The 14,056-nt window shown below is 35.5% G+C and overlaps 1 protein-coding gene across 4 annotated transcripts in view; it reads left to right on the top strand.

Moving 5' to 3' along the window:
• The window catches only part of USP9X (ubiquitin specific peptidase 9 X-linked), a 139,847-nt gene that overhangs the window by 113,087 nt on the left and 12,704 nt on the right, over positions 1-14,056 (top strand). For all 4 annotated transcript variants that reach the window (XM_057495778.1, XM_057495779.1, XM_057495780.1 and 1 more), the window contains exons 30-35: positions 199-421; positions 2,810-3,030; positions 5,472-5,662; positions 9,016-9,189; positions 11,652-11,793; positions 12,959-13,712. In XM_057495778.1, coding sequence (XP_057351761.1) covers positions 199-421; positions 2,810-3,030; positions 5,472-5,662; positions 9,016-9,189; positions 11,652-11,793; positions 12,959-13,712 — 1,705 coding nt within the window. The remainder of the gene's footprint in view (positions 1-198; positions 422-2,809; positions 3,031-5,471; positions 5,663-9,015; positions 9,190-11,651; positions 11,794-12,958; positions 13,713-14,056) is intronic.

Genomic DNA, 14,056 nt, shown 5'->3' on the forward strand with positions numbered 1-14,056 from the left:
TAATGTAATGTAATACCGTGTGTCAACTACCCTTCAATAAAAAATAATTATCTACAAAAAAATAAATAAAAAATTTAAAAAAAGGAAATTACATACACATCACTTCATATATATATCACATATTTCTGTATTTCAACATTATTTAAGTATATAATATACATCATTGCTAATATATAATCCTTTTTTGAACTCTTGTAGGAATTAATTGATGATTTCATCTTCCCTGCATCCAATGTTTACCTGCAGTATATGAGAAATGGAGAACTGCCAGCTGAACAGGCTATTCCAGTCTGTAGTTCACCAGCTACCATTAATGCTGGTTTTGAGTTACTTGTAGCATTAGCTGTTGGCTGTGTGAGGAATCTCAAACAGATAGTAGATTCTTTGACTGAAATGTATTACATTGGCACAGCAATAACTAGTAAGTATTTTAAAATACCAGGTTATAAGGACAGATAATTCTCTAACGTGTTCAAATTCTATTTTCCTGGTTTTGTTTTAGTAGACATCTTCAACTAGTTTAACATCTTTAGCAAATGGATATGTAATTCAGGACCGTTAAAAGCAGAAAGCTTGAATGTAGAAAAATAAACATGTTCAGATGTTTGTTAAATGTCTTCCTGTAAATGGTGCAAGTATTTAGCAAAATAAATTTCATCTCAATCAGCTGTGGAATAAAACCCAAGCTACAGAGTAATAAGTAGTCAAAATAAATACTGAGAGTTCAAACTTAAAATTCAGATTGCATTCATTAGAAAACCTTTTAGGCCCTCACCTAGAGGGTCTTTAAGGTTATTTTCATACGAGCTCCAAAGAAGCCTGATTTTAAAGATTAGAAAGTAAGAAGATAACATTTTAGTGCACTTTGTGTTTGTCCTCAGTTAATGCTCATGGGAAACCCATGAAGTAGACTGTAGACTCCAGCCAGATCTTACAGGTACAGAATTGAATCTCAAAAGGTGAAGGCAATTTAAATTCTATGGTATAAGCATTATGTACTTAATGCCACTGAACTGTGCACTTAAAAATGGTTTAAAAAGTAAATTTTCTTATGTATATTTTATCACAATTTTAAAAATGCATGTTTATCTTAAAGGGGTGGGGGGGATGAGGGCAATATAAAACAACCAAAAAAGCATAAATAAGAAATCAAACACAATGAAGGCTGTTTGATTTTTTTTCTGATTATTCATTTGATTTTTATACTTGATTTATATGTGAATCCCACATTTCTCCCTTATTTTTTTTTAATGAAATGCTGAAGTGGTAAGTAGATGCAAGATAAAGGTAGAAAACATAGTTTAGTGCTGTAAGAGGGCAAATGTAGATGATCAGGTCTGTGCCTATAGACTAAGTATTAATCCAAGCTAGACAAGGGCAACAAAACATCCACGTATGCAGAAGATTTCTCTCAAAATGGGGGGTGAGGTTCTAAGCCTCACCTCTGTTGATCCCCAATTTCTTACCTGATGGCCCCCCCGTGACTGTGCCTGTCTTAGGTTGTTCCTCCCTTGAGGAATCTTACCCGTCTCTGGCTAACCGAAGGCTGTTTGATTTTAAGAGAAAACCACTGTTTATCTAGAAACCTTAAGAACATAATTAATTATAGTAAATCTTTAAGAACATATCAAATTACTTCTTGACTTATTGCATTTCAGAATATAAGGATTTTTAAAATAACATTTTAGGAGATTGATTAAACTGCTTACAAGGTTAGACCTTTAGCTACTTATTCTACCAGATATATATAGAGTACAGTAAGGTGGGGTTTGTGCATTTGTTTTTAGCCTAAAGTGGATTTGTTTGTTTAAATAAAGAAATTCACACTTTGATGTATTTGGTTTTCAATAAGCTGAAGCCCTCAAGGGCTACAGCATCACATGGATTGTGTCCAACGGCCTGAGCAGGAATGTTGCTTTGGAATTTGGCACAATCATGCCACTGTTTCCATGGGCACAGGTTACCTTTCTCACATTCCTCTGGTTTTGTTCAGTTTGCTTCCAGCAACCACTATGTTGTTCTTTGCTTTGTATACATAAGCACATCGCTTGCCCAAGAAGAATTTAATTGCATATCTGGCTTAAACACCTTTAGTTTTAAGAGGAAGGACCTCACTTAGAGCCAGCAGAAAATCTGCTTGGAGCACAGCCTTGCAGATATATTTGCTGCTTTAGAAATCCTGTAGAGAAAAGTGATGATGTATACATTGTTTCTAGGTTTATACTATGTAGAGGAAGTTCTCACAGAACTTTCAAATCCACTATCTCATTTGCTCTTCAAAATAACATGTGGCTATACGCAAAACAAGTGTTACTCTTATTACTACATTTATTGGGAAAGAAACAGGGGTTTACCTGAAGGCAAAGGAGTTAATAAGCATCAGAACCTGGATGTGAACCCAGGTGGTCTTGGGATTATTTAAAACTGAGCAAGGTATAATGTTGGTATATATACATATGTAACATTTCATGCCCGAATGAGTTTGAAGGCATTTTTAAAAACACACAAAAGTAGAAAACATTCATAATGTTTCACAGTAAAGCTAGCATGTAGAAATCAGCACTGTGCCATCTTATGAGACTGCTCCCAAAGCAACATCAGGTGAAACATGGTTCATGGGTTGGGGGGGTAAGCAGCTGTGTAGAGGTGCATGTTGCTGTATACCTTGGGTTTGTGGAGGGTGAAGTGCGTACTTAAAGCATTGTTTCAGGTAGCTAGACGAGTGGTGGAATTGTTGGTGACATTAATTAATCAGCCTAATAGAGCTGAAAGTGGACAAAATGGTATATAATCTTTTGTCTTCTCTCAGCTTGTGAAGCACTTACTGAGTGGGAGTATCTGCCACCTGTTGGACCCCGTCCACCAAAAGGATTTGTGGGGCTGAAAAATGCTGGTGCTACTTGTTACATGAATTCTGTGATTCAGCAACTCTACATGATTCCCTCCATCAGGAATGGTATTCTTGCAATTGAAGGCACAGGTAGTGATGTAGATGATGATATGTCTGGGGATGAGAAGCAGGACAATGAGGTAAGTCTTATTTAGCATTTTTGTTTTCTCTAAAGTTCTGATACTAGATAACTATTGTTCTTTAGAGTTGTACTTGCATTGGACCCATCGATGTATATTTGAAAGTAAAGCTAAAATCTCCCACTGTGAACTGCTACCTTTTGACATAATACCTATGTACCAGACTTTAAACTGAAATTAATTTTTATGATGGTTTTGTTTTTAAAGGAACAGTTAATGTATTCAATTTTATTTGTGTAAAGTATATAGCATATTTTAGAGTTTGTATATTGATAAAATAGTTTTTGATAATAGTTTATACTTTAACTTCTCTACTCGATGTTTTTAATTATGTATCTCCATTATCTGTGCTTGCTTGTAGGTTATTTTCACATTAACCCCCAGATCATAGCTCTCATCTTGCTTAGGAAACAAACTTCTCTCTACTTTAAATACTACGTGGTCTTGTGTGTCAAAGTTTAGGCTGCCTCCTGAATGTCCAATGCAGAATAAAGCTATGGGAAAGTTAGGTTGTAGTGACGGATTAGAGTTGACCTACTATGGCATGGCTCTTCAAAGAAGAGAACATGGCAAGACTTAAGTTGTATCCACCCTGCATTTGTTTTTATTTTGCCTTTTCCCTTCATAATGCTGGTGAGAACTGAAGAGGGAAGCCGGTGGGGGGAGGGAGTTTCTTTCCTTGATTCATTCTCTGTCTGTTCAGTCCCCAGAACTATTTGCTCTGAAGTAGTTTTTCATTTACAGTGCTTCTGAAACATAAATTTGCCTCAACTCTTCCCCAGATCTACTGAACCACATCATCCAAGGATTGGGGTCTGAGCATGTTAACTTTTTAATTTAAAAAGCTTCAGGGGTGTGTGATTATATCCATACCTAGTTAAGAACCCCTGCTCTCTGAGTAGAAATTGAAATTGAAATTCTAGTTTTGCATCCCATCACATCTCTGGGATGTTGAATTAAGCACAAGGAGGGAGAGTTAACTGCACTTGCAAGAAGTAAATGAGGCAGGCAAAATACAGTACAGTTTCAAATAAGGTGGCCCACCTTTGCTCACATGGTAACCTCTGCTTTATGTTATCTTAGCACCCCCCTGCACTGTGGGTTTTTGTTTTTGTTTTTGTTTTTGCCTCTGGCTTATTCCTAGTCTGTAAGTTTCTTGTATCTTATGTCTTACATCTCATATTTCCTTCAGGAGCCTGGATATTACCTATTTCTATATCAAAGGTCTCAGGCACAGTCCTACAACTACCATTCTATTTCCATCTCTGTGAACTTGTCTGTTCTGAGTACCTCATATAAAGGGAATCATACCATATTTGTCTTCCTGTGACTGGTTTATTTCACTTAGAATAAATAATGTTCTCATGGTCTATCCATGTTGTAGCATGTGTCAGAATTTCCTTCCTTTTCAAGGCTGAATAATACTCCACTATGCAGCTAGACCACATTTTGTTTATACATTTAGCCATCAATGGACACTTGGGTTGCTTCCATCTTTTGGCGATTGTGAATAATGCTGCTGTGAACATGGGTGTACAGATACCTCTTGAAGACCTTTCTTTCAGTTCTTTTGGGTATATACACAGAAGTGGAATTGCTGGATCACGTGGTAATTCAATTTTTAATTTTTTGGAGGATCTTTTCCACGGTAGCTACACTATTTTACATTCCCACCAACAGTGCACAAGGGTTCCAGTATCTTTGCACAAAAGATACTAACTTTCGTGGATCAAGTATGTTTCTTTTATTACCATTTTTTGTTCTTTGGTATCATATCCAGTAAATCATTGACTACTCCAGTGTGGAAGAGCTTTTACCCTGTTTTAGGACTTCCATAGTTTTAGATCTTAAATTCAAGTCTTTAATCCATATTGAGTTAATCTTTATGTATAATACTAGGGAAGAGTCCAACTTCTTTCTTTTGCTAATGGGTATCTAGTTTTTCCAGTACCATTTATTGAAGAGTACTACTCTTAATATACACATTTTATTGAGTGGTAACAGTTCTGAGCACTTCACATACATTATCTCATATAATCCTCATAACAACTACATGAGGATATATTATCCCCATTTACACATGAGAAAACTGAAGCTTAGAAAACTTAAGTAATTGCTTACTCATACTTATCTTGTACGTGGCAAAGCCTGCATTTGTGTCCAGTTCAGTCTAAGTTAATCACTACTCATCTGTATTATCTACAGTTCTAATATATAGTCGGGGTTATTACTTTATGTGATGAATCTTAGGTGAAGTGGAGGGGATAAACACTAATATATAAATTAAAATTTATAAACTGAAAGTTTAAGTGCTTTGGAAATAAAAAGTACAAATAATTAATGGACCATTTGTTCACTAAGTATTTGGCTTTTGTCTCAACATATTTTACTATACTTTAACATTAGATTAGCCTGTTAATGATGTTTTTTTTGGTTTCTAGAGCAATGTTGATCCCAGAGATGATGTATTTGGATATCCCCAACAGTTTGAAGACAAACCAGCATTAAGTAAAACAGAAGATAGGAAAGAGTACAATATCGGTGTTCTAAGACACCTTCAGGTCATATTCGGTCATTTAGCTGCTTCTCGACTACAGTACTATGTGCCTAGAGGATTTTGGAAACAGTTCAGGTAAACTGTGGATTGATCATAATAGAAATTCTGCTTAAATCTTTATGAACATCTCAATACACTAACATTAAACTCTAAAATATATGTTGGAAGGCATCTTTGTGTTTAATATTTAAGCAATAGTAATATTCAAACTACTCCTTGGTTAGGTTTTTATCTCATTGTCCCCAAAGGAGGGAGGTAGAAAGTGTCAGAGTAAGAAGAGGCAGCATTCTTCAGTCTCTGAAGATGTTAATTTTTTGAGAACTTGGAATATGTACAGAAGTAGGGAGAATAGTATGAACCTTTATGTATTCATCACCCAACTTCAACAGTTGGCAACTCATGGCCAGTGTTGTTTAATCTACTTTCCCATCTACTATTTTGTAGATTGTTGAAGCAAATCTCACATATTTTCAACCATAAATATTTCAGTATGTATGTCTAATATCTTTTTAATACAACCATGATACCATTATGTCTTTTAAAAATTCCTTAATAATCCTGTCAATGTTTGAATCTACCCAATTACCTCACAATTGTTTTTCACTAAGTACTTTTTGAAATCAGTATCCACATGAAGTCTATATACCGCAAATGTTGATATGACTCTTGAATCTCTTCTAATGTTTTCATCCTTGCAGTTGTTTGTTGAAACCAAAACAGGTAGTTTATCCAGTAAATTTTCCAAACATCTGGGTTTTATTGATGGATTCCCGTGATAACCTTAGTATTTTTTGTTTTCCTCAGTTCCCTGTGTTTCCTGTAAATAGGTGTAAGGTCTTAAATGCTTGATCAGATTGAGGTGTTATTTGTCATTTTTTGGAATGGATAGGCAAGGCTGCTTCATAGGTGGTAATGTTTAATCTTAGTGAGAAGAGGTACATAATGTCTGTCTCTGTCTCTTAGGAGAACAGCCATTGGCCATCAGTGCCTAAATACAGTATTTCATCAGTGTTACAAAATGACAGTATTCTAATTTTGTTGAATGTCCCCTCACCAACTACATGGCTATCATACTGCACAATTTTATGGGAGAGGTGGGATAAACTGCCCTCTGTCCCCACTTTTTTTTAACTAAAAACCCTCAATTACATCTTGATCTTGTTGCTTTGACTTTTTTTTTAATCATTACTGGTGTGTGTCATGCACAGTGCTAAACTACCATAGTGCAACCACATAACTTTACTGTACATGATAAAAGGTACAGTCCTTCAAGCAGTGGGTTTTTTAAGTAATACTCCTTAGAATTCTTTCAAGGTACCTCCTAGATAGCTAAGGGCAGGGTAAGTAAAAGGTTGCCTGTGCCACCCTGTCCCTGCTTCAATCAGAGCAGCTCCCCTTTCCTCTACAAGGATGCTACTTAGATTTCTTTTGAAACCACTGCTTTAATAGTACAATAATTTCTTGTGACTCACCGATCCCTTACTAGGCCCCCTACTTTATCAGGACTACTGACTGGTGTGCAGATAGCACTCTTTCCCAGCTCTGCTCTGTTCTTTCAATCCCCTCACCTGCACACCCTCACCTTCTCTGACAATTCACTTATCTTTCTTTACCTAGCTTGTCCCATCTCTGCCATAGGCTTTTAGCACTTTTTACTACCACTTTTTTGAGCCTTTGTCTTAAAAATTTGTCAGTCAGTTATAAATAATTCTCTCTGTTCTTGGAATGCATTTGCATTTTTTACTTGACAGTTACTCCTTATGCTAGTGGAGCTGGCTGGCAGTCTGTCTAGTGTAGCACTTTTGGATTATCCACACACTAATACATGTAATACGTACTCTTGATAACATGTAGTTGGTTAACCACATTCCTCATCCCACCCCACTCAATAATTTTTTAATTTCTAATTTTGAAAAATTTCAAACCAACACAAAAGGTGATGAAGTAGTAGAAAAATCACTTTTATGTTACACTGTTTACCCACATTTACCAGCTGTGGACATTTTTCATGTTTGCTTATATGTATCATTGGGTTTGGGTTTGTTTGTTGTTGTTTTTTTTTTACTAAAAGTTGGTAAGTTGCAAATGTGACACTTCCCCTCCCTTCCCTCACCATGTGCTTCAACATAATCCTCTGAGAACCAAGGGCATATTCCTATTTACGTATAACACAATTGTCACACCCATGAAATTTAATATGGTTTACTAATGCCTAACACTCAATAAGTATTCCACTTTCCCCTAAATGTTCTAGATAACTTCCCCCCACTCCCCACCCCCAATTCCAGACTGGTATCCTGAAAGGAATCAAATTACCTCTTTAGTAGTCTTTGAAAAAATCTCACTAATTTGTCAGGACTTTGAAGGCATTGAAATTTTTGAAGCATCTAGGCCAGTCATCTTGCAGAATTATTTCTCACTGCATTGATTTTTCTGATTATTGGTGATAATTAACTTTGATCTCTGTGTTTGACAGATTTCTCCATTGTAAAGATACCATTTTCTTTTTGTGTAATTAATAGTTGACCACATGTTTGAAAGCATGGAGAAATTGACTACAATTTGAACATAGAATGGATATGTATCATTTCCAATAATGAACAAATTAACTTTTACAAGTGATAGGTTTGATTTTAAACTCAGTATCTGGAGATTTGCTACATAGAAAAGGTGTTAACAAAAGAATTTATCCAAAGACAGTTAGTTCCTCTAACTTATAAAATACATTTGTCATCTCTCTCACTTAGAGTGAATTCACTTGTATCTTGTATCTTCTGTGTATATTACTCTGTAATTAAATGTCATTGATAGTTTCTGGCAGTTGCCTAGGTTTTAGCAGTATTGGTTGTTATTTTGTGATACACAAAATGGATAGTTTCTCAGGATTAATTTGCCTAGCTAAAGTCTTTAGATTTACTCAAGAGATCAACTATATAAAATTGCTTTGTCTTTTCACTTGGAAAACCCAGTTTAATTAAGAGTAAATAGATAAAATCTTTGCATTGTATCAGTAAGCCCAAATTTAAGCAAAATGAGAGAATAAAATAGTAATTACAACATCTCTCTAAGAGTGAGACCCACCACCCATTTTAATAGCTTCTTCACTTGGATTCAAAATGCACACGTATACACGTATTCCATATTACTTAAAGCAACCATTCTTGGAGCCATACTATCTGTCAACCACACTAGTAGTTTCAGGACAATTCTTCCCCATTGGAGTACCACTTTTACTATGAGCCTCACATTCTTCCTCCACTGCGCATTTTATGTAGAGATTTTTTTTTCTACTTCATGTAGTTGACTAAAATCTCAGTTTATATACTGTCATTTGTGCTCGTATTTTTTTTTCCTGAAAGAAATATTGTATATATTCTGTGTGTGTTGCACCTTTACATGTTTAATATTTTATTTCATTCATTTCTTAGGCTTTGGGGTGAGCCTGTTAATCTGCGTGAACAACATGATGCTTTAGAATTTTTTAATTCATTGGTGGATAGTTTAGATGAAGCTTTGAAAGCGTTAGGACATCCAGCTATGCTAAGTAAAGTCTTGGGAGGTTCCTTTGCTGATCAGAAGATTTGCCAAGGCTGCCCGCATAGGTAAGTGCTAATTACATATTTAAAATATGTGTTGTACTGTTTTTGTTTACTAACAAATAAAATTTTTACTGGTAGTTATATATGCAAGTGGAGTATGCTACCAATTACTAAATACTTGACACTGGAAGAATTAACACACTAGGTTTTTTGGGTTTTTTGTGGGTGTTTTTTTGGTCAAATAATTTTCAGTTCCTTTTATTCTGCCTAATCTCTTATTCTTTAATACTCTAATATTCTTTGCATGATCATTTCTGGGGAAATAAAATGATGTTTTGCATATAGCTACAAGAATTACTTAGAAGTTTGCCCTTAATCTTAGAATTAAAATAACTATAATATTGTAAATGCATTGTTTGGATGATGACAAACATGGAACACTATTTCCTATATAAATACTGACTTTTAAAATAGCATTGACTATTGTCGTTATCATTAAAACATATCTCCCACACAAAGCATTTACAGGAAGAGTTGACTAAACAAACTTTTTATTTAAAGGGAAACTGATGAAGTCTCTTCATTAAAAATAGTTAACTATTAAAGTTCATTACTGATAAATGTTTACGCCTATTACTTGAAAGTTTTACTTTGGAACTTGTATATTATCAATTAATGTTGGCTTGAAATGCCTTTTCATCAAAATATCACAGTAAGATTGTATTGTGTCACTTGCAAATAGCTTTATTTGTGTACCTGTCTTTTATTCTAACTAAATTGAAAAGCCCTAAATATGAGGGACTATCTTTTTTTTTTTTTTTTTTTTGAGAGGACATCTCTCATATTTATTTATCAAATGGTTGTTGACAACAATAAAATTCTGTATAGGGGACTCAATGCACAATCATTAATCAACCCCAAGCCTAATTCTCAACAGTCTCCAATCTTCTGAAGCATAACGAACAAGTTCTTACATGGTAAACAAATTCTTACATAGTGAATAAGTTCTTACATGGTGAACCGTGCAAGGGCAGTCATCACAGAAACTTTCGGTTTTGATCACGCATTATGAACTATAAACAATCAGGTCAAATATGAACATTTGTTTGATTTTTATACTTGATTTATATGTGAATCCCACATTTCTCCCTTATTATTTTTAATAAAATGCTGAAGTGGTAGGTAGATGCAAGATAAAGGTAGAAAACATAGTTTAGTGCTGTAAGAGGGCAAATGTAGATGATTAGGTGTGTGCCTATAGACTAAGTATTAATCCAAGTTAAACAAGGGCAACAAAACATCTACGGATGTAGAAGATTTCTCTCAAAACATGTAAGAACTTGTTTGTTATGCTTCGGAAGATTGGAGACTGATGAGAATTAGGCTGGGGGTGGATTAATGATTGTGCATTGAGCATTGACTCCCCTATACAGAATTTTATTGTTGTTAACAACCATTTGATCAATAAATATGAGAGATGCCCTCTCAAAAAAAAAAAAACGGGGGTGAGGTTCTAAGCCTCGCCTCTGTTGATCCCCAATTTCTCACCTGATGGCCCCCCTGCGGCTGTGCCTGTCTTAGGTTGTTCCTCCCTTGAGGAATCTTACCCGTCTCTGGCTAACCAGTCATCTTCCGGGGCCATACAGGGAAATGTAAAGTTGGTAAGTGAGAGAGAAGCAATATTTTTTGAAAAGGTTAGCTTTTTACTTCTTTGCAGATTTATGCCCTGTGGCTTTCATGCCCAGCATTTGTCTTGAGGTATCTTTAATGAGGGACTACCTTAAACATTGGGTATCCCACAGAGGCAGTTTCAATATATTTGTTGAATGAATGAATTTGATGGTAGAGATTGTATTCCCCACATCCCATGTTCCGTATTATGACTATGTCTCATCAGAAATCAGAAAATTTCTTTTGGTAGAGAATTGCTGCAAGGTGGAATTCTGGCTTCTGCTCAGATTGCTTATCCCCTATTTATTTGTTTGGACTTGTGCTTTAGTAAGATTTCCAATACAGAAAAGGAGGAATATTTGAATATTTAAAAATTCAGCCTATTCACAGTTTAAAATACCCTTTTCAGAACTTGATGAATTCATGCTTTGGCCTTGGCATGAATTACTCTAGAAAAACAAATGGCAGTGGAAGCAGCATGGTGGACTATAAAGAGCTTAAGCTGTAAAGCCAGACAGATGGGGCTTCAAAACACCATTTCACCTAGTAATCGCAACCAAATGAACTTTTCTGAACCCTAGTTTCCTCATCTCTGAAATGGAGCCGGTAGTAATTCTCTAGCAGAACCGTGTGGGGGTGGGGGTAGGGGTGTGGTGTGGTGTGGTGAGTAAACAACCTAATGTGCCCAGCACAAGATAAGTGACCAGTAATTAAAAAACGGTATCTCCCTGACTTCAGATTTTTGATAGTATAAATACTGCAAATATACTTTTCATTAAGTTCATAACTAAATGCAGCGTTTAGAAAAATAAGGAATAAATCCTTGTTGATCATTTCCTAAATAATATTTTTAGATACGAGTGTGAAGAATCTTTTACAACTCTGAATGTAGACATCAGAAATCACCAAAATCTTCTTGATTCTTTGGAACAGTATGTCAAAGGAGATTTATTAGAAGGTGCAAATGCCTATCATTGTGAAAAATGCAATAAAAAGGTATGAATTGTCCAGCTTTGTTTAAAATAATATTTAATGGATTTGGAAAAAGTTTATTATTTTTGTCCTCAAAATTCACCCTCCCTGCTTGGTTTTGGTGGTGATAACTGATTTAAAGCTTTGTCAGGAAAGGAAGATTGAGAGAAAGTAGTGCCAGAAGGGCTAGGGAAGGCAGGTATAAGTTAAGAGTAGAATCATTTTAGAAGTCATAAAAGCTTAATACCACATTCTCTTTGAGTTACACACTTTGCATACTTACCCACCAAACTGCTATTGAACTCCTCAAAGATACAGAGCTGATAGAGGAAAACATTTTCCTCTCACCTCCAGACTTGTCAAGACCAAGTAGGTTGCTGTGAAGCCAGTAATTACTTTATTTAGCTGTATAAATTTTCCTGTACCCACCTGTGGTTTTCACCTGGATCAGATTTTTAGACCCACCTTGATTACATTTTATCTGCGGGTACTTAACAGCAATTTGAGAGAAAAAATTCACACATACATACAGTATATAATGTGTTTATTTCCAGTCTCTTAAACCCTATCACCTGTGTTGTTTTGACCTTACACACTATACACTACTTAGTGAGGTGTTAAAGTGTCGAGATCGTGAGCTATACATCCATACTGTCTGCCACCCACCCCTTTGAGACTTGAGGCAAGTTTTTTAATTTAATCTCTCTGCTACAACTAATCCTCATCATAAGGGTTTAGTAGTACCTGCCTGGGAGGGTCGTGAGGATTAAAAATATTACTACTTGGGCAGCACTTAGCATGTTACTTGGCACCTAATTGCCCAATAAATATTGCTGCTATTTATTGTTAGCTCTTCAGTTTGCTCACAGAAAACCACCCCTTCATTTAGATAGGATAACAGTAAATATCAAACAGTAACAGTTAGATAGTGATGACAGTATAGAAACCAGGCATGTGAATGTCTGTATCACTAATTTTTGCTATTTGTAACAAATGGCATCAGCTACTTCCATATTGCTGGTTAACATTTAAAAAAAATATCGACCTTCATTATTTTCGTTTGAAGTGTAATTTTTTTACACTTATAATTTTAGATTAGTCTTAAGAGAATTTAGTAATGCAATTTTAAGTTTGGTTTTTTGCAGTGGATTATAAAAGTACATCTAGTAACTTGCTCTGTTTATTTTAGGTTGATACCGTAAAGCGCTTGCTAATTAAAAAATTACCCCCTGTTCTTGCTATCCAACTAAAACGATTCGACTATGACTGGGAAAGAGAATGTGCAATCAAGTTCAATGATTACTTTGAATTTCCTCGAGAGCTGGACATGGAACCTTACACAGTTGCAGGTGTTGCAAAGCTGGAAGGAGATAATGTAAACCCAGAGAGTCAGTTGATACAACAGAATGAGCAGTCTGAAAGTGAGATGGCAGGAAGCACAAAATACAGACTTGTGGGCGTGCTTGTACACAGTGGTCAAGCAAGTGGAGGACATTATTATTCTTACATCATTCAGAGGAATGGTGGGGATGGTGAGAGAAATCGCTGGTATAAATTTGACGATGGAGATGTAACAGAGTGTAAAATGGATGACGATGAAGAAATGAAAAACCAGTGCTTCGGTGGAGAGTACATGGGAGAGGTATTTGATCACATGATGAAGCGCATGTCGTACAGGCGCCAGAAGAGGTGGTGGAATGCTTACATACTTTTTTATGAACGATTGGATACAATAGACCAAGGTGATGAATTGATACGATACATATCAGAGCTTGCTATCACCACAAGACCCCATCAGATTATTATGCCATCAGCCATTGAGAGGAGCGTACGGAAACAGAATGTGCAATTCATGCATAACCGAATGCAGTATAGTTTGGAATATTTTCAGTTTATGAAAAAATTGCTTACATGTAATGGTGTGTACTTAAATCCTCCTCCAGGTAAGTATCAAGAATTTAGCTTCACAGTAATCATAACTTCTGTTTTACTTGCAGGATGTGTTAGCAGGCATCAACATACTTGTTACCTTTGGTTGTTTTAAAGTCATACTGTTACCTTTGAATAGTATATATGTTGCTATTGAGAAATAGGAGCTTTTGTTTATTGTAATGATTTGTTTTTTACTCAAGCGTTAGTTGGAAACATGCTTTAGTGAACTACTAAGAATTATTCATAAGTTGCCTGACAGGTTTTAACAAAGCTAGGACTTCTGAAATTTAAGGGGATTGCATACTTGTTTGAAAATGGGACTTAGACATAGAAATTTGTTTGATTTTTATATCTG

Source organism: Manis pentadactyla, chromosome X, assembly GCF_030020395.1.
Source record: "Manis pentadactyla isolate mManPen7 chromosome X, mManPen7.hap1, whole genome shotgun sequence".
Lineage (NCBI taxonomy): Eukaryota > Metazoa > Chordata > Mammalia > Pholidota > Manidae > Manis > Manis pentadactyla.